The following is a 22,414-nucleotide window of genomic DNA, read 5'->3' on the forward strand; positions in this document are numbered from 1 at the left end:
AGCCGAACGCGGGGGTTGAACCCGCAACCTTGAGATTAAGAGTCTCACGCTCTGCCGATTGAGCTAGCCCGGCTTCCTTGGGTGATCGGCCTCAAAGTTATGCCGCTAAGAGCGTACACTAAAGCTATCTGGGTCTAGCGGTGCGCTTGGTACTAAGTAAATCCTGGTCATGTGTAGCGTGTTGGCTGTCGTAGAATCGTAGGCACTTTATACCTTCATATTCGATTGAGTCTGCTTTGTTAAGATGCGGTGGCCTACTCCCTAAGGCCGGTGGGATCTGATGGTGTTATGAGCTGTCTCGGTCTGTTTGGGATTTTCTCACCGTGCGGTTTGAAACTAGCCGTGCGCATATATATATATCGAGTAACAGCATGGTCCTCCGATGCTCGTATAGCCACTTCAATGTAATGTCATGGCAATCTGCAGGTAAATCTCACGCCCAAGCCGCCAATCTGGAGAACAACTTGGAGCTCATCAGGAGATAATGGCCAATCTTATCACGGTATGGCATACCCTGTCTTGATTCACCCTAGACGCTCAAGGACACAAGGGAATGGCCTCTAGTTTTCGCAAGACTAGCTAAGTTATGTCTCACATATACAAGCACAAATACGAGGCAATAAGCACTAGTATGTAACATCGAAGTCAATTCCCGTTAATTATCTGGCTAGACCATAGGTTCCGGAGCCAGCGTTCTCTCATGGAAAGCTCATACAAATCAACCACGAGTCCTAACTATAGACAGGAGAGCCACCCGCTAGTGAGGCCTGCATAGTAGCCCAGACCCTGCACCGCATGGGGATGATATTCGTGGCTCTTCGCCACAAGGTCCTCCCAATTGCCGATTGTGTCTTTCATGACATCCGTCCCTGCAATTGTCAGTCAACGTGGGCTCCAGCTTGATGGGGACTTAGTACATACCCCACATAAAATCCTGCCAGCTGGGATCAGCCCAGAGATCAGGGTTCTTGCCGAACCCTCGGATGGCCCCATCCCGCTTGATCTGTTGCTCTCCGTCAGGTAGATGCAGCGCCTTCCTCGTCACCGCGGCACTTTTCTGAATACGCTCCGCACGTTCCTTTCGTACTAACTCGTAAACAGCCAATGCCGAAGGAACCGAATCTGTCATCGACAGAGCACGCGTAAGTACACCGGCATCTTCAATAGCCTGTGCAGCCCCCTGGGCTACATATGGCAGCATCGGGTGACAAGCGTCTCCCATCAGCACGCATTTTTTCATTCCACGAAGGGAGAGGAAAGTGAGAGTTTAAAGTCCACTCCATAACCTCACCGTCCGGAACATAACTCAGAAGACTCCTTACCAAGTCGTTCCACTTGCTGTAAAAGGAGACCATTTCCTGCTTGTCTCCCTTGCTAGTCCAGCTCTCCTCATTCGAAGCGCCCGGCTTCTGTGGATTTAGTAGCACCATATTATAAACGGTGTTGTTCTTGATCGGGTATGCCATGATGTGTCCTCCAGGTCCCATCCAGCGCATACAGACATTGTGAGACAAAATGCAGGGCGCGCTGGTCGCCCTGCATTTTGTCCTTGGGAGTCATGATGCGATACGCTGCGTCGCCTGTGGGTTGGCAGACATCCTTGACTCCGTGGTGGGATGCGATCTGATGGCGGAGGTCGGATTTGATACCGTCTGCGGTAATCACCACATCTCCAGGGATCCACTCGCCCGACTCCAGCTGAACAGTTGCCTCGAAGTTATCGACCGCTCGGACAGCACGCGAGCTGATGCGTAGTTCTATGTTCGCTTCCCGGAAGCCGTCCAGAAGAATGCGTTGCAGATCACCTCGATGAATCACTGCCAGGGGCGCATCGTATTTCTGAGCGACCTAGTACAAGGGGTTAATGGGAGCACGGCTTATTGAATTGAGGAGGTATCCATACCTGGGGCATCAGAGGGGCGGTCCCTATTTCCTCGTTGTTCGCATACCGGCGCAGGGAGTTCTTTTCTAACACATTCGCCTTATTCATAACTCTGTCCAGTAGGCCAGTCGGCCTAGAATCCGCGCCGCATTAGGAGCAACCTGTATACCTGCACCAACCTCTGCGATTTCATGGACCCGTTCCAGGATGAGGACATCGTGTCCAGCCTTCTTCAGGCCCAGGGCCACGGTAAGTCCCGCAATGCCTGCATCCACGACAATCACCTTCAAAGGGTGTTTGGCCACAAAAGGCCACGAAAAATCGTCTTGGAAGCTATTAATTGTGATGTTAGTCGTTTGCCTCGCCTTGTTAGATCACCCTCACCCTCGAGCATGTTTACCAGCATCTTATATAGTTGTATCTCACTGCGCGACGCTTCTATCATTCGATGTCATTAATGACGACATCTGGCTGGTGAAATGCTCTGGTGGGGCAGTGTATAAGTTTTGTCGAGTCCCAATGACGCCGAGATTGAGGATGGCTACTCCTCACGGCAGAGATACCCATGGAATTGCAGGAGATGACCGAGATTCACCTTGCTGGCAGATTGCTGAAGACGGCGGCAGGGGGTGGGGCCGCGTGAAGCCGGGACTGAGCTCGACAGCTTCCTCGGGACTCAACATCAGACCGACTCAACTGTAAGCGAGGAATCGTTCTGCAGCACGCAGTATAATTCTGCCGGTTGCTGTCTTTCAGGACAGGCTACTAACTTGAGATGTTAAGAACATATCAGTTCCAATCCAAGTTGCCTCCACCCAGCCCGCCGTAATTTCCGCCGCGGCCCCTTTTTGGGAGTCGCCACTCGCCACACATTAATTTACCAGGATCTGATCCGTCGAAAGTGAGCCTTAATGAATCATGTCAGGCTAACTGCATTTGGCGAAAAGATGTATCCTAATCACTATGGTCCAGAATGAGCGAGAGTGAGTCATGTCTCAGCCACTTTACAGCCTTACTAGTGAGTGCGTATCGTCTATTATCGCGCCAATAAGATCATCGATTCTTTAGAGACAACATCTGGATAAATAGACACGGGGGTCTCGAACTATATCATGCCTTTAAGCAACAATTCTTTAGCAGCTTGCCAGAAAACAAATAAAGCAAGAGGGACTACCGGCCCGATAACTCGTTTCTTAATCCAAATCACTCAATGCTGGTCGACAATACCGCTGCATCGACCCAAACCGATCATTTGTTCGCTATGGAATCAGATCAACTGTATCCCATACCGGCTGGAATGCACGCCATTCCACCAAACCTTCTTGATATTCGCGACGACTCTCAAATCGACTACGATATCCTACACCCAAGACCCGTGACCGATGAAAAGAACATCTGGTTCTTCTGGACCAGCGGCTTTCAGAACATGCATCCCTACACGCAGCGCAACGTGCGCGCATGGCACCGTCGTCTCTCTAAACTCGGATGGGCAATCCGCGTGCTCGACTGTGACAGTGTGCGTAACTATCTCGACATTGCCGACCCGGCGCTCTTCCCGCGTGCCTTTACCGACGGTACCCTCAGCGGCACCTACGCGCCGCAGCACACTTCCGACCTCGTTCGCTTCCCGCTTCTCCTGAAGTACGGCGGCGTCTACGCTGACGTCGGAATGATCCAGATCGGCGACTTGGACCGACTCTGGAACGAGACAATCGCGGACCCCGAGTCGCCGTTCGAGGTCCTCTCGTATTTCACGGGCTTACCCGACCAACGCTGTCTGATGAATTACTTCCTCGCGGCGAGGAGGAACAATCCGCTCTTCTTGCGGTGCCATAAGCTGTTGCTGAAGCTGTGGGAGGGGAAGACGTGTACGGTCGGAATGCATGCGAGTCCGTTGCTGAAAGGCGTGCCGTTGATGGGGGGTTCGTTCAAGATTGAGGACGAAGATGAGACCATCGAAGAGGAAGAGGCTAGCAAGCTGTTGACGGACTATATCATCCAGGGACAGGTGGTGTCCATGGTCATGGGGCTTGTGGACGAGGAGGATGGCTGGAATGGGCCCGTGTACATCCGGGACCACCTCTACGGGATCGACTTCATGGAGGGCTCGCAGCTGATCAATGAGTTTACCCAGTGGGATGGGCGTAAAGCATTCGATCTGATGTCGCTCTCGCTCCCCGCTGAGGGAGAGGTGGAGACTGCGGACCAGAAACAGGCGCGGGAGGTCGTCGAGGGATGTTTGACAAGGAGTTTTGGGTTCAAGCTCGCTCATGGATTGATCTTGAGAGTATACAAGGAGACACTTGGGTCACTGTGGCGCAAGTATGACGGGTCGGACATTGTTCCAGGGACATATGCGCATATGTTTCGGTATGCCACCGTGTACTGGAACCAGAATGCTGTCCCACCCACGTTGGAGTTCACAAATCTCGAGCCGATTAAAAGGGGTCCATTGTTGAGGGATGAGTAGCTTGAGGTGGTTCGAGCTTCAGAGCTCCTGGACATAGAATGATCTTGACCCTATAGTCTGAGTACATTAAGCAATAAACATAATCCGCATGTGCACCCGATAAGTTGTTAATCGAGGAATGGTGTCTATACTTGATAGTGCAGTGCATGTGAAATGCTCCAATGTGTTCCAACTTCTCCGTTATGCCACTGCCCCGAAATGATGCAAAGCTCGACAAGAGAGCTAGCTCATATATGACTGTTAAAGCTACTACTGTCTATTGACAAGTTCTACGATCCCCATAATCTATCCAGGTACTAGGTAGAAGTAACAATGTTCAGGGTTCAATACCAAGTATACAATGGCACATCTCAAAACGGTTAGCAAGATTGTTCTAACCATCTCTGGCAGCCCGCCCACGTGACTGTACCCAAGAACCCGCGCTGCTGACACATGCAAATCACCGCCCTGTCAACAAGGCCACCTGTTAGCCAGATCAACATCGATATCGGGGGATAGTCCACCACGTCTCCCTAAAAAATTGCCAACTATGCTCTCCGGAATCCAGAATGTGCGGCAAACGGCCGCCCAAATCCTCAATTTCGGTCTGGTGCTCAGCACCGCCTTCATGGTACGTTCCGCAGGTCGCAAGGTCGCAGCTAGCTGGCCTAGCCAGCTTCCGCGCTACATCTACAACCTCCAGAAGAAATCTCCCCCCTCCATTCGCGCGCGTGAATATATGCTAACCATGAATATTCCCCGGAATAGATGTGGAAGGGTCTCTCCGTCCTCACCAACTCCCCCAGCCCGATCGTTGTCGTTCTCAGTGGCTCGATGGAGCCGGCCTTCCAGCGCGGCGACCTCCTTTTCCTGCGGAACAACCAGCCCATGCTGAACATCGGCGAGATTGTGGTCTATCAGGTCAAAGATAAGGAGATTCCGATCGTACATCGGGTGGTGCGACAATATGGCGACGGGTGGGTTGTTCGCTTGTTCAATTCTGTTTCGGTTCATCGGTGTCGGGGTGATTATGCGTAGGCTGCGGCGCATAGGGGGGAGGGGGGCGAGCTGCGGGGATCTACTGTGAAAGACTGAGGAAGCATTAGCTAATCCGTGTTGTGTTTCTTCGCTGTACAGGTCCAATTCGAAACTCCTTACGAAAGGCGACAACAACATTGCGGACGATACGGAACTCTACGCGCGTGGGCAGGATTATCTCGACCGGGATGATGTTGTGGGCAGTGTGTTTGGGTATATTCCGTTTGTGGGGTACGTGACCATTCTTTTGTCGGAGCATCCGTGGTTGAAGACGGTTATGTTGGGGATCATGGGCGTGTTGGTGTTGTTGCAGCGGGAGTAGACGGACGAAAATGTTCTCAAAATGTATGTGGTTAAGTGTTGAGTTCCTCGCGTTTAATGCATTTCTTCTGGTGTTCGGGGTGCCGTGAATAACTGGATCTGGGTTTCGAAGGGTGACGTAGGAGGTGGAAAATGACAGGGCAAGAATTTTGGATCTCTGCTGCAGCTGCACGACGTTCGGTGGGCAGGTGACAAGGGCTAGGATTCGAGTCGAGCTGTAATGGCCTTTGTCTGTGTTTGCAGCAGTAAATTGGGAAGTATAAATCTCCAATACAAATTCATGAATCTGGGCCAACTCATCTTCCTCCACGCCAACAGTCCAAACCCAGTTTACATTGTATTTCCCTGCAAGAGAAGGCCCTGAGTAAGGACTACTACATATATCCAATAACAAGGAATAAAAAAGTATCAATTGACCTTTCCGCGACCTCATGAACTCAATTCCGTCCCTAGCAAGCGCACCCGTCGGATAGCAGCGGAACAGAAAACCTGCGCTTCCGCCTCCATAACCACCCTATTCATGCTTTTGACAACCAATGATAGTAACTGGATATGACCTGCTTCATCAGCCGCAGCCTTGATTGTCTACAGTTATAAAACTCTCTTATCAGGATTTGGACTGCAATGAGTGTTCGTCGCGTGGCAAGGAAAGCGAAATGTGAGTGCCGGCCAGACTGGAAGTGTCCGACTACGTATACTGTTTATCGTCTGTCCGAATCCCTCCTACCGTCACTGTTCTTGTATGGTTGGGAGAAGCTTCTGCGACGGAAACATCCAAAGGTGAACGCGCGCCGTCGACGCGACAAAGCCATGAGAACCATCCCGGAAACTCATCGCCCCGGAAAGACAAGTTAGGCGAGCGGCCTGCAATGAGCCTGGACTGATTAGAAAAGACTTAGCATAATCCCAGCCTGGACACAAGTGTACCGCGACAGCTAAACTTCGTTCAGATCCTGCGAGTCAAAGTCTAGAACACTGTGGAGTGGGCATACAGCACCAAGTAGCTACTGTGGTAACCTGTTAGAACACACTAAATTTCAAAGTCTTATTCGAGGCGATCGCATTGACAGTGGATAATGTACTGCACTGTCCCACTTTTCACCACAAATCTAGTCACCCTAGTGTGATGTTTGTAGTGTAAGTGCCCTACACACTACTGCCCTACTGTGTAAATAGCAGCCCAGTACCGTCCTTCATTCTCTTACCCATTAGGGGAATGCATGTTGGCCCATGGATGAATCTCGGCACAGAAAATATGGTTGGAACCAACTGCAACCTCTGGCTCATCGTCAGGTACGCGCACACCGACCATACCATGTGTCGCATTGCCCTAACAGCCACATTGCTTAGGTGTGCGAAATTTGTTTCCAAGAAGGACTGCATCCGTTGGATCGCGGCTTGGTGCTTTACCTGAAGAGGTAATATAATCATTTGCCCTTGAATGATTCCGTGGTTATCCACGCACCAATGAGCATTGAGAAGCCTTGATCCAGGACTGATTGAGCGGTGGATTGTATCGCAATTGGGTAGCTTTGAAAAAGTTCTGCTAGATGAGTCAGCGGAGATACTCTCTTGGGATTAGTACAGTAGAGAGAAGTGGAGCAACGGTTCCTGGCCGAGAGTATAGAACCGTGGGTGCATTGCTCTGCTTGCGCTTCGTTGGTCTCTTTGATGTTGATGTGTCGTGCGCTTTTTTTTGGGAATTGATCGGAGTCTCATTGTAAGAACAATGAAATGGGAGAACTCTTTCTTGCCGGCTGCAAGGATAAGGAAACAGACAGACAAGGCCTAAGGAGAGCAGCTTGTATCCTCACAAAGATTGAGACTCGAGAGAGCTCATCCAGCTGAGAACCAAAGAGCTGTCGGGTCGATAGCAGGAGACAGGGTAAAAGTGGAAACCTTGTCTATCCACTGGCAAAATTCCCCGAGAACACAGACCTTGCAATTCCTCTTGAATAATGCCCATCGCTTCTAGTGCCCTACTTCTCCATCTTCTTTTAACTAGCGCCAGTTGAATCTCTGCTCGGACCCGCTCCTGGTTCTTGTTCGGCTTCGTTTCTTCATTCATTCAGAGAAAAGAAAGAAGCAGGCGTTGCATCTTGAAACCAATCAGTCCAGCCCTTTGTATCAGCAGAAGGGATTCTCTTGGAATTGTCTCATGATGCTCATCCTGGTAAGGTTGTTTGTCCGTCATGTTGACGGCACGGCAAATAAGTGTGAGGCAGAGAGCGAATACATACCTCTGTGGTCTTTCTTCCAAATGAACCTCAGTGACTGTCCCACTCTTTTCCCCACTATCCTCAACCCTTCCCAACCCTAAATCCATGCTTTCTTCCCTTCTTGACCAGAAATGCCAATGATGCTTCCCTCGTCAATCTCGCTACCCACAGCCAATTGGCTTTGTTTATCACTACCTCTGCTTCTCTCCATGGTTCCTGAGTCAAACGCAGCTGACGCATTCGCTCGTCACCCTTTTCATTACCATTTTTCTTTCAACCTAGTCCCACTCTTCGTGAGAAAGTCTCTCTGTCCCGGCGTCGTAAACCCACTGGTCCAGACCAGAGCCCTGCACCGGGCGATGTTGACGGGAACCCATCGAGGTCAATTTGGCCAGGCTATTTAGAGGGGCCAGTCCCCCTCATTCTAATCCTTCTAGTCACTCATCAGTCACTGTCCTTTCAATAAAGACAAAGAACATCGGTTTGTCTCCTTACAACCAACTTAACCCACATTCCTTCTTCACTGTCGTCGGTACTTGGTTGTATCGGCAGTCCTTCCTTCCATCTACTCCATCCGAATCTTAGTCCTCGCTTGAAGCGAAGGAGCCCTTCCCTCTGCCGACCAACACACTCTCTCAATCAATCGATTCAGGATGCAGTTCATCACCCGCTCTCTTTTCCTGCTGGCCACCCTCGGCACCAGTACCCTCGCTGTCCCCCAGGGCAGTGAGCGTCGTCAATGGAACTGGGGTGCCGTCTCCTCCGCCTCTTCTTCCTCTTCAGCCACCACCTCTGGCTGGACTTCCACTCCGGCTAGTGGAAGTTACTCCACCTCTGGCTTTGGCGCAAGCACCGCATCCTACAGCTCCGGTAACACATACCAAGGCAATGTCGGCAACCCCTGGGGCAGCAACATGATTGAGGTCTCGGCTGATGAGGCTTCATCTTTCGAGTATGTGATGCAAATATCCGGGCAGAACACTGAAGACTGGACCGTCGTCTTCTGGAACAAGTATGGCCCTGACGGCACCATGGACGGCTGGTACGGCTACTCGGCCCTCAGCCTCACCCTAGCCGCCGGCGAGACCAAGTATGTTGCCTTTATGGAAAACTCCAATGGTGGCTTTGGTGCTGCTCAGGGCAGCAGCCTCCCCACCGATAGCAACGGTGGCTATGCTTGCACCTGGGGTGAGTTTGACTTTGGCTCCGATGCCAACAACGGCTGGTCCGGCTTCGATGTCAGCGCTATCCAGGCCCAGGATGCCAGCATGACTGTCCAAGGCATGAAGATCTGCGATGCTCTGGGTGGAACCTGCTCCTCCATCACCACCGGTGCTGGTACCGTCGACAACGCCTACACCTCTGCCGAAAGCGCCGTGGGTGGCATCGGAGGAAACCTTGCAACTGGTGCGGTTCGTTTAGCCGTGACTATCGACTACAGCGGATAGACATAGATTGCGTGAGCTTTGCTGCTTTATAGCCTCTCTAAGAGAAAGGCTGAAGGGTCACCTGAATAGATGTATAGATTTCAGGCTGGTATAGACGAAAAAATGTCCTGGATAGACAAAATAAAATATAGAACCCTTAAAAGCATCATCTAATTGGTCATATTCAGTGGCGTGGCTTCTTGGATCCTGAACTAGAACCGTGTTTTGTAGATCTCCGAAATCTTTCGGACTTATGGCGAAGCCGCTGTCACTTAACGTCGATCGGCCATCGTCGTCCGAAATTCTTCGGACCCAGCAAAACTATCAAAGAAGACCACCCTTAGTATAATTAGCCAGTGCGTGTTCTTTAGTCTTGAATCGTAACCATCTGCAACTTTCGCATATTCTTCCGTCCCAGTTATGTCCCAGGTCTATCTTATCACCGGCTGCTCGTCTGGTCTTGGTCATGAATTTGCCCGCCAGGCACTCCAGCGTGGCCACAAGGTGATCGCGACCGCCCGTGACATTGCTAAGCTCGCTTCTCTGCGCGAACTCGGTGCAGCTACGCTCGCACTCGATGTAATATCATCGCAGGAGGAACTTAACCAGACAGTAGCAGCAGCGCTGACGATTTACGGTAGCGTTGATGTACTAGTAAACAACGCGGGCTACACACTTTTCGGGGCGGTAGAAGATCTAAGGTAAGGGTCCGATTGATGGCAGCATAAGGGATGAATGTTAACTGGGTCAATAGTTATGAGGGTTGCCTTAGGGAATTCCAGACGAACGTTTTCGGGCCAATGAGTGTCACACGCGCCCTGCTGCCTCATTTTCGTGGGCGCAACGCGGGAACAATCGTCAATGTCGGTTCCCTCTGTGCATGGGAGACATACCCTGGCGTGGGCGCATATAGTGCCTCCAAGGCAGCTATACGATGTAAGTCTGGTTTCATCCACGACTGATCATGATCGATCGTTGGCTCATCTCTGCTTAGATTTTACCGAGGCGCTCGCCCAGGAGACCGCCCATACGGGGATCAGAGCCCTTCTAGTCGAACCTGGCCAATTCCGCACTGAGCTTTTGAGCCCGCAGAACAGCACTTTTGTTGAGACCAGTATCCCAGAATATCGCGAAGTAACGGCTGCTTCCTTCACAGCATTTCGTGATGTCCACGGCAAGCAACGGGGAGACCCGACAAAAGCCGTAATGTGTACTTTGGATGTCATACACGGCGAGAACGGTGCGAGTGGTCGAAAGTGGCCTGGTGAACTGGCCTTGGGTCCAGACGCAGTGGAAGCCATCCGAAACAAGTGCGAGAGAACTCTAGCACTGTTGAATGAGTGGCAAGGGTTTTCCTCGGAGACCGACGCTGAACCCTCCTAGTGTGACGGCTTTTCAGCGGCTTGTTCATTCACGGATCGTGCCAGGTGCTTCGGTCAATGCAGGCGGGGGGAAAATCGATGGCCTGCCTCATACATCATAACACTTGGGCGCTTTGGTCACACTGCAGATTCCCTGCACTCCTGAACAGCACTTTCGTCCTAATATAGAAGTTTGCGGGTCGGCCCACTTCTTGCAATGTTGGGTAAGAAGATGGGGTGAGGGGAAGTTGTAGATAAACCGCATTATCTAGCCAATACATTCCAGCGAGTGCAGGAACAAGCCGAGACATCGACCGCTGCTGACCGTAGATACCCAGTCTAGTTCCTGATAGATACGTTCGCTCATGGTGTACTGTACCTTGCGTCTCCGAGACGGTGCCTCTTAGCCGATCAGGAGAACTTACCCCTCTCTGATGACCCTTGAGACAAGGAACAACATCCGAATAATCCGAGCCGCCATGCAATGGTAAGCAGATGATGAATCGTGCCTCCGATTTCTGTAGCAGCTCTTCTCAGTATGATGACAAGCTCGGACGCCATGGGGTAGGTATGTGGAGACGCACAAATCGGCCCCTCACGGAGTAGCTTCTGTAAGAGGAAGTCTCTTTGAAACTAGAAGTGACGTGCCATTCGATCGAGTACTAGAATGTCTCTAGCATGGTGCGCGGGGTTGAGTAAACCACAGAGACATCGACTTAATCTAAGCGTAGTTGTTGACAGAGAGTGACAGTTCGTTCGACAGTTAGTCAAGCGAATGAGTGATCATTGAGCAGATTCAAAGCGGCAAAAGATCGGCGGGGTGGAGACCGCCCTGGGCCGCAATTGGCCTGAGGCGGCTAGGCTTACATATCTCCGAGAGTGTTGGCCCATCCAGTAATTTCCCCGATATTATTATCCCTCCTTATCAACTAAACAACCAACACATTGAGACAAGGCTTGTTCTGGTTTCCCGAAGCTTGTTGTTCCACTCGCGCCACCACTAATTCGCCTATGTGCACTCTTCGTCAGTGTCCTTGCTTGAGGTTGGTACCCGGCTGTTGCTGCCGATAAGCCCTAGCCAATGCACCACGCCGTCGGACCTCCGTTCATCGCCCGGTTGAGGTACAGCCTTTACCCGGGCTGCCGCTGTGAACGACCACGATCTCTCTAGGCAACGACTATTCCCTGATCAAACCGTCTCTCTTACTTCTTGGTGCTTGGAAATATCCTGCAATGGGTATAGAAAAGTCAACTAGAGGGGATGTTCGGCCGAGCATCGGGCAGAAGGCATGTGAGAATGGACACATGCTGACCAGAGTCGAGAAATGCCCAGCTTGAATATCACAGCCTTCCCAAGTTACACACTTTCCTTGAGAAAGAATTGGCATCAAGGTCTTCATCGGGCAGTATCCACCCACTAAGCTTCATACAGGATTCTGCGGGGATTTTCTGCAGCTACTGTATAGTTGCTGAAGGATAGAGTAATACTCCACCGAGGCCGACGGCGAACGGTCGACTCCGTACTCGGCCTAAGAGAGCAATCTCCGCCGGACTACCAGGGCCATGGAGGTCACTGTCTTGGGGTAGCATGGCTTACCAACAGCTTTTTGGTTAATTGCGCAGCGTCAACTTCACTTCGCCTGTGGCCAGGCTGCCGTCTAGCCTTCTCTGCAAATATAAATATGGGATAGACGTCCTCGTCAGTCACCTTCGAAGTCATCCAGCATCGACAGCTTCAAGCATTGCCTTTAGTTTCCTTCTCTGCTCACTACGTGCCTCTGCCCTACTGTGACCAACTCTTCTCTTCAAAATGAAGTTCACTACCATCCTCACTGGCTCCCTCCTGGCCACCGCAGCTCTGGCCGCTCCTCTCACCGAGAAGCGTCGTGCTCGCGCCGAAGCTCGCCGTGCGACCGGCTTGAAGAGAAAGAGCAACCCGCCATTGAGTCCCTCTACCAACAGCCCTCTCCAGCACGCCAACATCTCCGAAGCGGAGTACAGCTCCAACTGGGCTGGTGCTGTCCTGATCGGCTCCGGCTACACCGAAGTCACTGGTGAATTTGTCGTGCCCGCGGTCTCTTCTCCCGGTGGTAGCTCTGGCTTTGGCGGCGGCCAGTACTGCGCCTCCGCCTGGGTTGGCATTGACGGTGACACGTGCGAGACTGCCATCCTCCAGACCGGTATCGACTTCTGCTACGAAAACGGCGAGACCTCCTACGATGCCTGGTACGAATGGTACCCTGACTACGCCTATAACTTCAACAACATCGAGATCTCCGAGGGGGACACGATCAGAATCACTGTCAAGGCCTCCAGTGAGTCCAGCGGCACGGCCACCGTCGAGAATGTCTCCACCGGCCAATCCGTCACCCACAGCTTCAGCGGTAACGTCGAGGGCAGCCTCTGCGAGTAAGTCATGCCCATCCCTGACATTGTAAATGACAAGCAGCTGACCAGACATCAGAACCAACGCCGAATGGATCGTCGAGGACTTCGAATCTGGTGAATCTCTGGTTAATTTTGCTGATTTCGGCACTGTCACCTTCACTGGAGCCGAGGCCATCAGCAATGGCCGGACTGTCACTCCTTCTGGTGCTACCATCATGGACATTGAGCAGAATGGCGAGGTTTTGACCTCTGTCAGCGTCTCTGGATCTACCATCCAGGTCACCTACGTCTAGAGGGTGCGCCCGAACCAGTTGCATACTTGGCCGGTCCCAAAAGAAGGAGATGGAAAGAGGCAGCGGGGTGAAAGCTATCCAGATAGTCTGCTGTTGTTTTGTTGTTGATGTTCTCTGATATTATGTTTGTATCTACATGTTTGCTATTGCTTGAATAAATATGCACGTGCCATGGCCACTGACAGCTTTTCATTGCGAAGCGGGTAGCAATAAGCACACTTAGGTAGCCGCGGTTGACCTTCGATCAGTCCATCCGAGCAGCGCCATCATACTTAAGTTGTTGCCGGGAATTATGGTTAGAGTTCCGACAGCAGCCACTATGAGGGGTAAAAGCGAGAATGATAGGGCCGGAAAGAATCTAAATTGGCGCTACCGAAATGTGATCTATCGACTCATTTTAGGAGGGCATCAAGCTAGATCCTAAGCCAGTCTGCGGTCGTCAACCAAGAATCATGCGGGATACCTAGTAAATCAATTCACCTTCTTATTTCTGGGTGGGCCTTCTTGAAAGTGGACTAGTAGTTACCTAATGTTGGCCTACTGCCGCCTTTCTCTATTATAATGGGTCCCCGACGCTACAGCGCTTTATCTTCCTTTCTGAATCTCCTTCATCCCCCAACTCCTTCTTTTGTGTGGTCACAGTCGGCAGAGCCACCCGAAGAATCTGGGACCCTCTTGAGTTTCACTAGCTAGCCATAGTCAACATAAAACACTTCGAAAACATCCCCCATGTCCAGCCCCGGGTCATCTGGGAAAGATTTTACCTACAGTGGTTCTGGCACAAACAGCCAGGTAAGCCATCCGACTTTCTTGTCACCATGAATTGCAGGAAACCGCCCACCAGCATTTGTTGGAATGCATTGGAATAACAGCTTTCAGGGCAACCACTGGTGCTCCCGTGACTACGGAACTGGCTCCCACTCCAACGGCTACGGCCAAGGAGATGCCTACCACTACAGCAATCGGTAAGAACCAGCGATGAAGTAACTAGCCATCATACAAAGGGAGGAAAGACTAACAGTCGAGTACAGGGATGGCTCTTACTACTACTCTAACTCGGACGGAAGCACCTACTACAACAACGGCAAAGGTGACTCGGTTTACACCCCTGCTAGCGAGAAGAAGTAGGTCAACAACTCGACCGAAGATTGTCTCAACTCAGCACCGAGGAGAAAGCCATTAGAACGATGATTTGGGTGGGCTTGGTCTTTTGCTGTTGCAGTAACGTGTTGTGGTGTTTATCCGGAAGCCATCTCTTCTTCCCGGTTTTAGCAGGTGGCCGCTATGCTTTGGGCTTGGTTCTTGTTTTTGCGGGGCAAGTGCGTGAGGCTCGTGGTATTCGTACCGATGTAGTTTCATGAAGCTTTGAATTATCTATCCACTTACTTTCCGTCGGGAATATGAGTTGCGCCTCATCAACACTCCAGGTGATCAAATGTGCATCTCTATGACAACTTAGGGAGCTCGGGCTGTCTTTCCGGCTGCTGCAGCTGCGTCAAAGCAGCCCACGGTCCAGATCCCGCGAGACTCGCTTGCGCGAAGCAACAGACACGTCCCCCATCAGGGCCAGGTAGTGGAACTGCAATTCAATTTGCACAGGCACAATACAAAGCAGCTTAATACCAGTGGTCCATCCAATGCTTTTAGAAGCTACTACCGATCGAAGCTGGCTACCTTGCTGCGAGTGAGATGCGAAGGATCCAATTAAGAGGTAGCCTGACCCACCTAGCACCAAAGGCTTGTTCTTACTTGAACCTTCTTCGTCCGCCGTTTTGCATGTCAGAATCCGGTGCGCAGGTCGCCAGAGATAAAAGGCCTCGGTCGCCTATTTTTATTTCTGAGTGAATAAAGCTTCTCCGGTTCTTCATTGTCTGGAAAAAAGTGTAACGGCGTTCGGGAAATCAAATGCCGGAGGGCCGTGCCGGAGAGATCGGTCGCGGGGCGGAGTTAAGCTCTGGGTTGGTATTATGGTATGTACGGAGTACGTCCTGACTGTATCGGTTGCGATTGACATGTGCGTCAGATATTGGTTGTGTTATACGCAACAGAGAAATACGCTCGTGGGTTGGCTTTCTCTGGTGAAAGTATCACTGTGTAAAGCAGACACGAAAATGGGCCGAGGCCGTGTCTATCTCGGTCAATGCGCATCAACTCATATCCTATGTTGCATGATTTCATCCAGTGGACTGAATTTGCGGGGAAATCGAGCTAGACCGTTAGAAGGAGCTGATTAACAGAGTTCCAACTTCCAAGAGCTCGTTTTTCCTTCCGTCTCATTACTTACCATGACCTCATCAGAACACTAAGGATTTCTTTCAGAAGCAAAATCAAAGATGACACGATATGCATGCATAACGAAAAATCAAAAGACGTAGGTAATAAGTTCTCTACCCCTCTTTGGTGCCAGGGATTGACACTGCTCATTCAGAATGGAGCTTTACCCTATCAGCGCTTTTCTCTGTGCTCAAACATCGCGCCCGCGGCCACTGAAATCAAGGGATAAATTATTGCCCTGCCTACAGCCCAGGCTCCACTCGCAAGCATCTCCGTTCTAAGTTAAGCTTCACCATTCGCTCAGCATACATTATCGGTCTTTCCGCTACGTCCGCCCGAATCCCGGCTTGGGCAGACGCGGGATAACACAGCACAAGCCGCTCGTGGTCTGAAATTAAAGCCATTTTATAGGTAGACATGCCCACCCTCTTGCCAACTGGGTCAGGGTTAACATTGCCAGTACAAGAGACGGACTGGCTCGAAACCATGGGGGTTTACACACCGCAACATCCCATCGCGGTATTTGCTGCCGCCGCCATTCTCCTCTGGTCGATCCTCACTTATGTCAACCGGCGTTGGAAGCAACATCGCATTGCCAAAGCGAATCAATGCCAACCACCCCCAAATCTTCCTGAGAAAGACCCCTTTTTCGGCCTCGATGGGGTTTACCAGCGTATGGTCGAAGCCAAGGAACACACTTTTCTCGAGAGAAGTGTCGACCGCTTTGAGGCCTACGGCAACACGTTCAAAGCCCGTCGGCTGGCAACAACTATGTTCGCGACTCGGGAGCCAGAGAACGTGAAAACGATCCTCTCTCTTCGTTTCAAGGATTATGGTCTGGGAGACCGGATCCATTCCTTTGGACCACTCCTCGGCCATGGTATCTTCACAGCTGACGGCGAGCATTGGGTCCAGTCACGAGCTATGGTCCGCCCGAACTTTGTCAGGGAGCAGGTCGCACATCTTGACATCTTCGAGGAGCTTATGGATGACTTGCTGGCTCTTATTCCAGCTGATGGGACGACCGTTGATCTCCAAGATCTGTTCTTCGGGTTCACAATCGACTCGGCCACCGACTTTCTTTTTGGACACAGCGTGCATAGTCTGAAGAAACGGCGGGCTAGGCACCCTCAGAGCATAGAGGAAGAAAGGGATTTTGCGGAGGCGTTCAACTATTCCCAGGGTGCTATCGCTACACGAGCGCGCTTGGGCAAGCTAAGCTACTTTTATCGTGACCGAAAAGCCGACCAATGCGACCGTATTTGTCATGACCTAGTGGAGCAATTCGTCGACAAGGCGGTGCGAGTGCGTGAGCGGTTTAGCAAAGAGAAAGAAACCCAGGAAACGCACCGATATTTGTTCCTGGATGGCTTGGCGCAGCAGACTGGTGACCGGACGCGAATACGCGACGAAATCATGAACATCCTTCTTGCGGGTCGCGACACCACCGCATCCTTGCTGAGCAATCTATTCTTCATGCTCGCAAAACATCCTCGTGTCTGGAATAAACTCCACGAGGAAGTTTCAACACTGGAAGGACGTACGCCCACATATGAGCAACTGCGGAATCTAACATACCTCAAGTACTGCCTCAATGAATGTGAGTCAAAGGCCGTTCAATCTGTAAGGGCTACCTATACTGACTCCAGTAGCGCTCCGCCTTCATCCCGTTGTCCCTGCCAACGCTCGTTTTGCCCAAACCGACACCATCCTTCCTGTCGGCGGTGGTCCGGATGGCAAGTCACCCGTTTTCGTGCCCAAAGGGTCTGTTGTGTCATACTCAGTTTATGCAATGCACCGGCGCAAAGACTTCTTCGGTCCGGATGTGCAAGAATTTCGACCCGAGCGGTGGGCTGATCTGCGTCCGGGCTGGGAATATCTTCCATTTAACGGGGGGCCACGCATCTGCGTTGGTCAGCAGTACGCACTGACAGAGGCAGGCTATGTGACGACGCGGTTGGCACAGAAGTTTTCTCTGTTGGAGAGCCGAGATCCTGGCCCTTGGGAAGAGAATCTGACACTGACATGCTGCTCCAGAAACGGAACGAAGGTAGGACTGAGGTAGTGTGAGGATTCAATAGCGTTTATAGTCGGATTGTATGTTATTTCTGGGATCCGATGGACATAGACTTAGGGCCAGGCTACTCGCATCATGGATTAGCTTCTCCTGATTGAATAGTAATGTCAGACTCCACTTCCAAGAAGCATATACCCTCGGCATAGTGAGCAATCTTGCGGAAAACAGGCAGCAGCCAGATGACGTGGTTTTCGAGAATTCAGTCCCTCACCTGACACGACCACTTTCTTCAAGGTAGACAGAATAGACATAGGCCGAACTTGTGGAAAGACTAGTCAGCTCAACACGAGACTAGAATTCCCTCTACGCGAGGAAGAACAGTACAATACTGACCGGCCGAAGGACATGCTTCTTTCAGCTGTCAGAACCGAATCAATAGCGACGCCACAAGCTGATTAAAAGATCAGGATTGGATGCGGCCATGCGGCCCTGCTCATCATGGCCGACGCGCGTCTCATCGAGAGATGGTCTTTGTCTCAACATGTCTCTCCACCATCTAGAAATCTCTGCATGCATCATTCTGATGTAGGCTGCCCAACACTCGCACTTTGTCTGACATGAATGGCATGACCGCGAAGAGGTCCCAGCCTGTCCAAAATTGTCTCTGATCAAGAGGCCTCTCCCGACGGTCGAAAACTTGGCTTCAAGCGCGGCCCAGCTCGAGATGGCTGCAGGTCCAACAAGGACCAGGGGCTAGCCAGTCGAGATACGGCCTGGGCGGATTGGTGTCGTACAGGTCAGTCCCGAAAACAAAGAAAAGAAAAAGGTCGGGCGGGAGTGACATGGACAAAAATATGAAGCAGGAGGAAAAAGACTGAGACGGGAGGGCCGTTGGCGTTGTCCGCGCCTATAATTAGCGGACGCAGACGACAAAAGACAACGATCAGCGCACAGTTTTGCGAATGAGGCATGTAGTTGTATGTTGATGCTGTGACACAGCAGCGGCATAACATATCTGCCAACTTGTCTGAGACTCGCGCCTCACAGACCAACGGTGCGACCAGGATAGTCGCTAGGCAAACCAACATGATCGGGCCCGGCTGACCAATAGATGGAAGTATCTCGCCATTTTATTTGGCCTTCTGGCCGCATCAATGAAAGATGTCTGGTCTGTGAGCATAAGGCATTCCCTGTTGTCAGCTATGCAGTTTTATCGGTCTGTTTTTGTTGCATTGTGTGGACCCGACAACAACACGTTCGTTTCACGACGTCTCGCCCGAACTAAAAGTTATGAGTTGGCGGTCTCTAATATCCTCTATTCAGATAGACTTGTCTGCTCGTCGTCTCTTGAGGCTGGAACTGGATCTATCAGAAGTGGCGGTGAAAATAGGGAAGACTCAACCGAATGCTTCTTCGGGCTTCCATTGCCGGTGGAACTCTACAGGGCCCTGCAGAATAAACTGGACGGGACGAGTTCCCCGATTGGACTATCATCGATCGCCTGAAGCCATTCCACTTCGCCCCGGATGGGTCAGACTGCAGTGGACCAGCCGATCGGGTCCAGATCCGTGTCCGTCGTTTAGATAGTACGATCGAGGAAGTACAGTACCATCGTAGGGAGCGATTCATTACTACAACCTGGATTCCGATCTGGACAGTTGGCTTTGTTGATCTGTCCGCAGGAGATTCCCGGTTGCAGCCGATAGAGATGAAGCAGAGTGACTGAGACTCGACCTTGGCTTCTTCTTCTTCTTCTTCTTCTTCTTCTTCTTCTTCTTCTTCTTCTTCTTCTTCTTCTTCTTCTTCTTCTTCTTCTTTTTTTTTTCGGCTGCCTGGCAGATGTGACCAATCCATTCAGAAATCGGGGCTAATTTGGGGAGGTGAGGATTTCCTCAGGAAACACCAACTGCTCCATTTTGTTGTTATTCGACAGTTACCAGGATTCATCATCTCTGAAACAAAGAAAAGGTTCAAATGTGACTCGTAAGAATAGATGCAGGCAGTCAGCTGCAGCGACAGTTGCATGTTCCGATCAAGGAATTACCCTCCATGCAGCTGTTGTTTAACGCCTTCCAAGCTTCCGCCCGGGATTCTGCCACCACAAACGAAACACCACCGCCAGACTCTTAACACGGTTTCAATAAACCACCAACCACTGGATGAAAGGCGGCCCTCCATTTCATCATCATCTTATATTATCACATATTAGTCCCTCCCTTCCTTGTTTCCACTTCGCGGTGTCCCACATAGCCAAACCGGCCCATCGGTGCCCAACACCCGGGATCCAGGAGACTATCGAGGCGCGGAACGCCATCCGCGTGAGCGGATCGGAGAGTAAGAAGCCAATCAGGCCATAACCGTTGATCCCGACAGAGCGTCACACAAACCTGCGAACAGTCCATCACCACTACGTGTTCCGTCCCGCTCTGTTATGTACCCTAACCTGGTTCCCCGACTCCGGATCCATGATAAAATCAATGGGATCGATGCCACGGCCGCGGCTGGGCTTTCCCCCGACCAATCGGGGATCCGCCTGGTTCAGATGGCAAGGGCCGACCGAGGACCGACCCTGAGAAGCCGCGGGTAGGAGGCGAAGAGGAAATAGTCTTCGATGATAAACATTCCTCTTCCTGCTCCCTCTACCCTATCGGCGATCATGGAACTGCAGCCGCGTGAGAGAAAAGTGAGAAGAAAATGCTTCACTCCAATGTGCAGAGAATCCCATAGGAGTTGTAACCGGTCATTGAGTCAGTAATTGCACTCGCTCGTCTATCACTGGTCCGCTTCAGACCTCCCCTTCAGGGAGCTGTTTCTGACCTCCACTCTGACAGGGAAGCGAATGCAAGGGAAGCGAACGAACAAAGCCGAATCCACAGTGTGGATGCCTCATCGATGGGCGGCCACATGGCACGGTCTGAATTACCAGGTCGATTGACCCGCCGAAATGTGGGTGAAACTGATGGTTAAACAAGCCAAAGCAAGGACAATGTACTTGAGAGGCTGAATGATATAAATATCCTCAAGACCGACCCGGCATCATGCTCTTAAAGACCACCACGCATCCTTTAACTGACGCCTCGACTGCGCAAGTTACTGCCGTTTCTCTTTCTCGAAGCTTATTATAAACATATCTTCTACACCTTCTACACTGTTTTTCTTCCTTCACCATACATACTATTGAAAGGAAGGCTTCAAAATGGATCGCAACGTTACCGCAGCAAAGACGGGAACAGGCAGCAACACGATGGACAAGTCGCCTACACCTACATTGGCCGACTACCAAGCGCAATGGACCAAGATTCACAATGATACCATTCGCCAAATCAAGCAGGCCCAAGGTATGCGGTCGCAGTTCCAGCTTCCTCACCGATACTGATTCTGCATGCTCTTAGAGGAAGAACGAAACGCACGCGTAACGAGTCGAGCGCGATCGTCTCCTTCCCGTTAGCACTGTTGATGACTGTATGGCCTGCCAGGCGTCTGTCGGTCTGTCATTAAGTTGGCTTTGGGCTTTTTCTTTTCTTCTTGGGAACTTCTTGACTATACGTGATTTTATTTATCCTCCTCTACTGTCACATTTAGCGCTCTGCTCTGGGTATACCATTTTTCACTTGTTTTTCTCTTCTTTGCCCGCAAGCTTAGAATGTTCATTCGTGCCAATATATATCAGAGTTGAGGTGCAGAATTTTTAGTTCAAAACTTAGACCGATATCCATTAGCCTCGATGTCCATCAACGGTCATTCTGTAGGGTAGCGGGGGTAGCATGATCAGATACTTTATCTGACATCACTTGCATTAGAGGCAATTTGAACTTGAACCGGACAAGGTACCGAGACTTCAGCTAAGTGGGAAACGGTCTGTACGATGACGTCGGGGTCGTCGGTGTTCCGATCTAGTTGTGAACCGCACCGCCACCAGAAGCTATGCATAGTACGGAGTACTTAAATATGATTGTGAAAATCATGCAAGGTTAAAAGAGCGGGAGTACTAGTTACTATGATATCTGATGCTTCGTCGACAAGGTACCATCATCAAGGTCGGTGGATCTTTGTCTAACGAAGAATCGGTGTTCTCGCTTATGGGCCCACATTAGCTCGGATTGGCTATGAGGCCTTCTTCTAGGAGTATTTCGGATCTGTAAGCCAGAGAACCGTATGTATAGATGAGACAATTGCAGTTCCATTTGGGTCAGGCACAACCTAACAAGGATTTGCAGCCAAGCAATTGAGAACTTGATTTCCTGGAGATCAGTATAACCTTCCGACCAAATTTTGTTTCTCCAATCTTCGAAAAGTGGGACTGAACGATGATTCGAGGGTGAATCTGCATACCAGTCTTTTTTCCCCCCACCTTCAGCTACTGGGGAAGAGAGACTTGGTCAAATCTGATTTCTTAACAAAAGTACGTACCGGCTTCCTTTCCGGTGGAGGCTGACCTAACAACTCATTTGGGAATGGGGTCCTGCTCACATGATATATGATGTATGCTGCATACGGCTTTTTTTTTTTTTTCTTTCTTTCCCTATTCTTTTCTTCTCCTTCTCTATTCTTTTTTTTCCTTCCTTACCTTTTTTTTTCTGGTTATGGGTGCTGGCTCAATCGACTTGTCAGCTTTGCCTAGCACACGGTGGGCTGATTCGATCCACCTCAGTTTGTCAAAAAAAGAAAGGTCGGGTGCAGCGGCTTGACGGATTTCTACATTGCCATTGTTGTATCACTTACCATGTCTTTGTGTTTTGGGACGC

The 22,414-nt window shown here is 50.8% G+C and overlaps 13 protein-coding genes and 1 non-coding gene across 14 annotated transcripts; 10 read left to right on the forward strand and 4 right to left on the reverse strand.

Annotated features, from left to right (window-relative positions):
• Nucleotides 1-73, reverse strand: BO97DRAFT_t304. The gene has a single exon. It is a non-coding gene; the product is annotated as a tRNA-Lys (tRNA).
• Nucleotides 74-167: 94 nt separating this feature from the next.
• On the reverse strand, nt 168-2,344 carry BO97DRAFT_474197 (FAD/NAD(P)-binding domain-containing protein; the record flags this gene model as incomplete). The annotated part of the gene is made up of 7 exons (XM_025700303.1): nt 2,283-2,344; nt 1,904-2,215; nt 1,571-1,848; nt 1,292-1,527; nt 922-1,215; nt 786-869; nt 168-205 (listed from the first exon to the last, which is right to left on the reverse strand). Exons 2-7 carry the CDS (start codon nt 1,988-1,990, stop codon nt 168-170), a joined length of 1,017 nt encoding a protein of 338 aa, XP_025545715.1. The 5' UTR covers nt 1,991-2,215; nt 2,283-2,344.
• On the forward strand, nt 1,890-2,814 carry BO97DRAFT_24059 (uncharacterized protein). The gene has a single exon (XM_025690786.1). It carries the CDS (start codon nt 2,090-2,092, stop codon nt 2,582-2,584), a length of 495 nt encoding a protein of 164 aa, XP_025545716.1. The 5' UTR covers nt 1,890-2,089; the 3' UTR covers nt 2,585-2,814.
• A 145-nt stretch (nt 2,815-2,959) lies between these two features.
• Nucleotides 2,960-4,451, forward strand: BO97DRAFT_409567 (glycosyltransferase). The gene has a single exon (XM_025696091.1). It carries the CDS (start codon nt 3,093-3,095, stop codon nt 4,350-4,352), a length of 1,260 nt encoding a protein of 419 aa, XP_025545717.1. The 5' UTR covers nt 2,960-3,092; the 3' UTR covers nt 4,353-4,451.
• A 363-nt stretch (nt 4,452-4,814) lies between these two features.
• On the forward strand, nt 4,815-5,771 carry sec11 (signal peptidase complex catalytic subunit SEC11). Its single transcript, XM_025693187.1, has 3 exons — nt 4,815-4,962; nt 5,100-5,308; nt 5,469-5,771. Exons 1-3 carry the CDS (start codon nt 4,882-4,884, stop codon nt 5,689-5,691), a joined length of 513 nt encoding a protein of 170 aa, XP_025545718.1. The 5' UTR covers nt 4,815-4,881; the 3' UTR covers nt 5,692-5,771.
• A 2,791-nt stretch (nt 5,772-8,562) lies between these two features.
• Nucleotides 8,563-9,493, forward strand: BO97DRAFT_449061 (putative allergen; the record flags this gene model as incomplete). The annotated part of the gene is made up of 1 exon (XM_025698855.1): nt 8,563-9,493. The coding sequence occupies one exon, from the start codon at nt 8,563-8,565 to the stop codon at nt 9,355-9,357; it is 795 nt and encodes a 264-aa protein (XP_025545719.1). The 3' UTR covers nt 9,358-9,493.
• A 263-nt stretch (nt 9,494-9,756) lies between these two features.
• On the forward strand, nt 9,757-10,719 carry BO97DRAFT_358512 (SDR family oxidoreductase; the record flags this gene model as incomplete). The annotated part of the gene is made up of 3 exons (XM_025692261.1): nt 9,757-10,037; nt 10,091-10,272; nt 10,331-10,719. 3 exons carry the CDS (start codon nt 9,757-9,759, stop codon nt 10,717-10,719), a joined length of 852 nt encoding a protein of 283 aa, XP_025545720.1.
• A 2,091-nt stretch (nt 10,720-12,810) lies between these two features.
• Nucleotides 12,811-13,378, forward strand: BO97DRAFT_321845 (A4/G1 family peptidase; the record flags this gene model as incomplete). Its single annotated transcript, XM_025691284.1, has 2 exons — nt 12,811-13,106; nt 13,162-13,378. Coding segments are annotated over 2 exons (513 nt in total), but the record flags the coding sequence as incomplete, so codon positions are not given.
• Nucleotides 13,379-14,007: 629 nt separating this feature from the next.
• Nucleotides 14,008-14,651, forward strand: BO97DRAFT_447458 (uncharacterized protein). The gene is made up of 3 exons (XM_025698785.1): nt 14,008-14,170; nt 14,258-14,343; nt 14,410-14,651. Exons 1-3 carry the CDS (start codon nt 14,108-14,110, stop codon nt 14,504-14,506), a joined length of 246 nt encoding a protein of 81 aa, XP_025545722.1. The 5' UTR covers nt 14,008-14,107; the 3' UTR covers nt 14,507-14,651.
• A 1,487-nt stretch (nt 14,652-16,138) lies between these two features.
• Nucleotides 16,139-17,717, forward strand: BO97DRAFT_430110 (cytochrome P450; the record flags this gene model as incomplete). The annotated part of the gene is made up of 2 exons (XM_025697417.1): nt 16,139-17,252; nt 17,305-17,717. The coding sequence occupies 2 exons, from the start codon at nt 16,139-16,141 to the stop codon at nt 17,715-17,717; spliced, it is 1,527 nt and encodes a 508-aa protein (XP_025545723.1).
• A 1,180-nt stretch (nt 17,718-18,897) lies between these two features.
• Nucleotides 18,898-19,761, reverse strand: BO97DRAFT_24144 (uncharacterized protein). The gene has a single exon (XM_025690792.1). The coding sequence runs from the start codon at nt 19,521-19,523 to the stop codon at nt 19,038-19,040; it is 486 nt and encodes a 161-aa protein (XP_025545724.1). The 5' UTR covers nt 19,524-19,761; the 3' UTR covers nt 18,898-19,037.
• Nucleotides 19,762-19,814: 53 nt separating this feature from the next.
• BO97DRAFT_409573 (uncharacterized protein) lies at nt 19,815-20,125 on the reverse strand. The gene has a single exon (XM_025696092.1). It carries the CDS (start codon nt 20,069-20,071, stop codon nt 19,868-19,870), a length of 204 nt encoding a protein of 67 aa, XP_025545725.1. The 5' UTR covers nt 20,072-20,125; the 3' UTR covers nt 19,815-19,867.
• A 740-nt stretch (nt 20,126-20,865) lies between these two features.
• Nucleotides 20,866-21,117, forward strand: BO97DRAFT_430111 (uncharacterized protein; the record flags this gene model as incomplete). Its single annotated transcript, XM_025697418.1, has 2 exons — nt 20,866-21,007; nt 21,062-21,117. 2 exons carry the CDS (start codon nt 20,866-20,868, stop codon nt 21,115-21,117), a joined length of 198 nt encoding a protein of 65 aa, XP_025545726.1.
• On the forward strand, nt 21,051-21,465 carry BO97DRAFT_24166 (uncharacterized protein). Its single transcript, XM_025690796.1, has one exon. The coding sequence runs from the start codon at nt 21,134-21,136 to the stop codon at nt 21,359-21,361; it is 228 nt and encodes a 75-aa protein (XP_025545727.1). The 5' UTR covers nt 21,051-21,133; the 3' UTR covers nt 21,362-21,465.
• Nucleotides 21,466-22,414: the final 949 nt, after the last annotated feature.

The sequence above is a fragment of the Aspergillus homomorphus genome, assembly GCF_003184865.1.
Source record: "Aspergillus homomorphus CBS 101889 unplaced genomic scaffold BO97scaffold_109, whole genome shotgun sequence".
Classification (NCBI taxonomy): domain Eukaryota; kingdom Fungi; phylum Ascomycota; class Eurotiomycetes; order Eurotiales; family Aspergillaceae; genus Aspergillus; species Aspergillus homomorphus.

Bases quoted from the DNA above. Each gene is read 5' to 3' on its own strand.
- BO97DRAFT_24059 (XM_025690786.1), top strand. From the start codon at position 2,090: ATGAGGACATCGTGTCCAGCCTTCTTCAGGCCCAGGGCCACGGTAAGT.
- BO97DRAFT_409567 (XM_025696091.1), top strand. From the start codon at position 3,093: ATGCTGGTCGACAATACCGCTGCATCGACCCAAACCGATCATTTGTTC.
- BO97DRAFT_24144 (XM_025690792.1), bottom strand. From the start codon at position 19,523: ATGGATTGGTCACATCTGCCAGGCAGCCGAAAAAAAAAAGAAGAAGAA.
- BO97DRAFT_24166 (XM_025690796.1), top strand. From the start codon at position 21,134: ATGGCCTGCCAGGCGTCTGTCGGTCTGTCATTAAGTTGGCTTTGGGCT.
- BO97DRAFT_409573 (XM_025696092.1), bottom strand. From the start codon at position 20,071: ATGGACTGTTCGCAGGTTTGTGTGACGCTCTGTCGGGATCAACGGTTA.
- sec11 (XM_025693187.1), top strand. From the start codon at position 4,882: ATGCTCTCCGGAATCCAGAATGTGCGGCAAACGGCCGCCCAAATCCTC. The intron at 4,963-5,099 runs GTACGTTCCGCA...TCCCCGGAATAG, and splicing joins TGCTCAGCACCGCCTTCATG to ATGTGGAAGGGTCTCTCCGT. The intron at 5,309-5,468 runs GTGGGTTGTTCG...TTCGCTGTACAG, and splicing joins GTGCGACAATATGGCGACGG to GTCCAATTCGAAACTCCTTA.
- BO97DRAFT_447458 (XM_025698785.1), top strand. From the start codon at position 14,108: ATGTCCAGCCCCGGGTCATCTGGGAAAGATTTTACCTACAGTGGTTCT. The intron at 14,171-14,257 runs GTAAGCCATCCG...AACAGCTTTCAG, and splicing joins GTTCTGGCACAAACAGCCAG to GGCAACCACTGGTGCTCCCG. The intron at 14,344-14,409 runs GTAAGAACCAGC...AGTCGAGTACAG, and splicing joins GCCTACCACTACAGCAATCG to GGATGGCTCTTACTACTACT.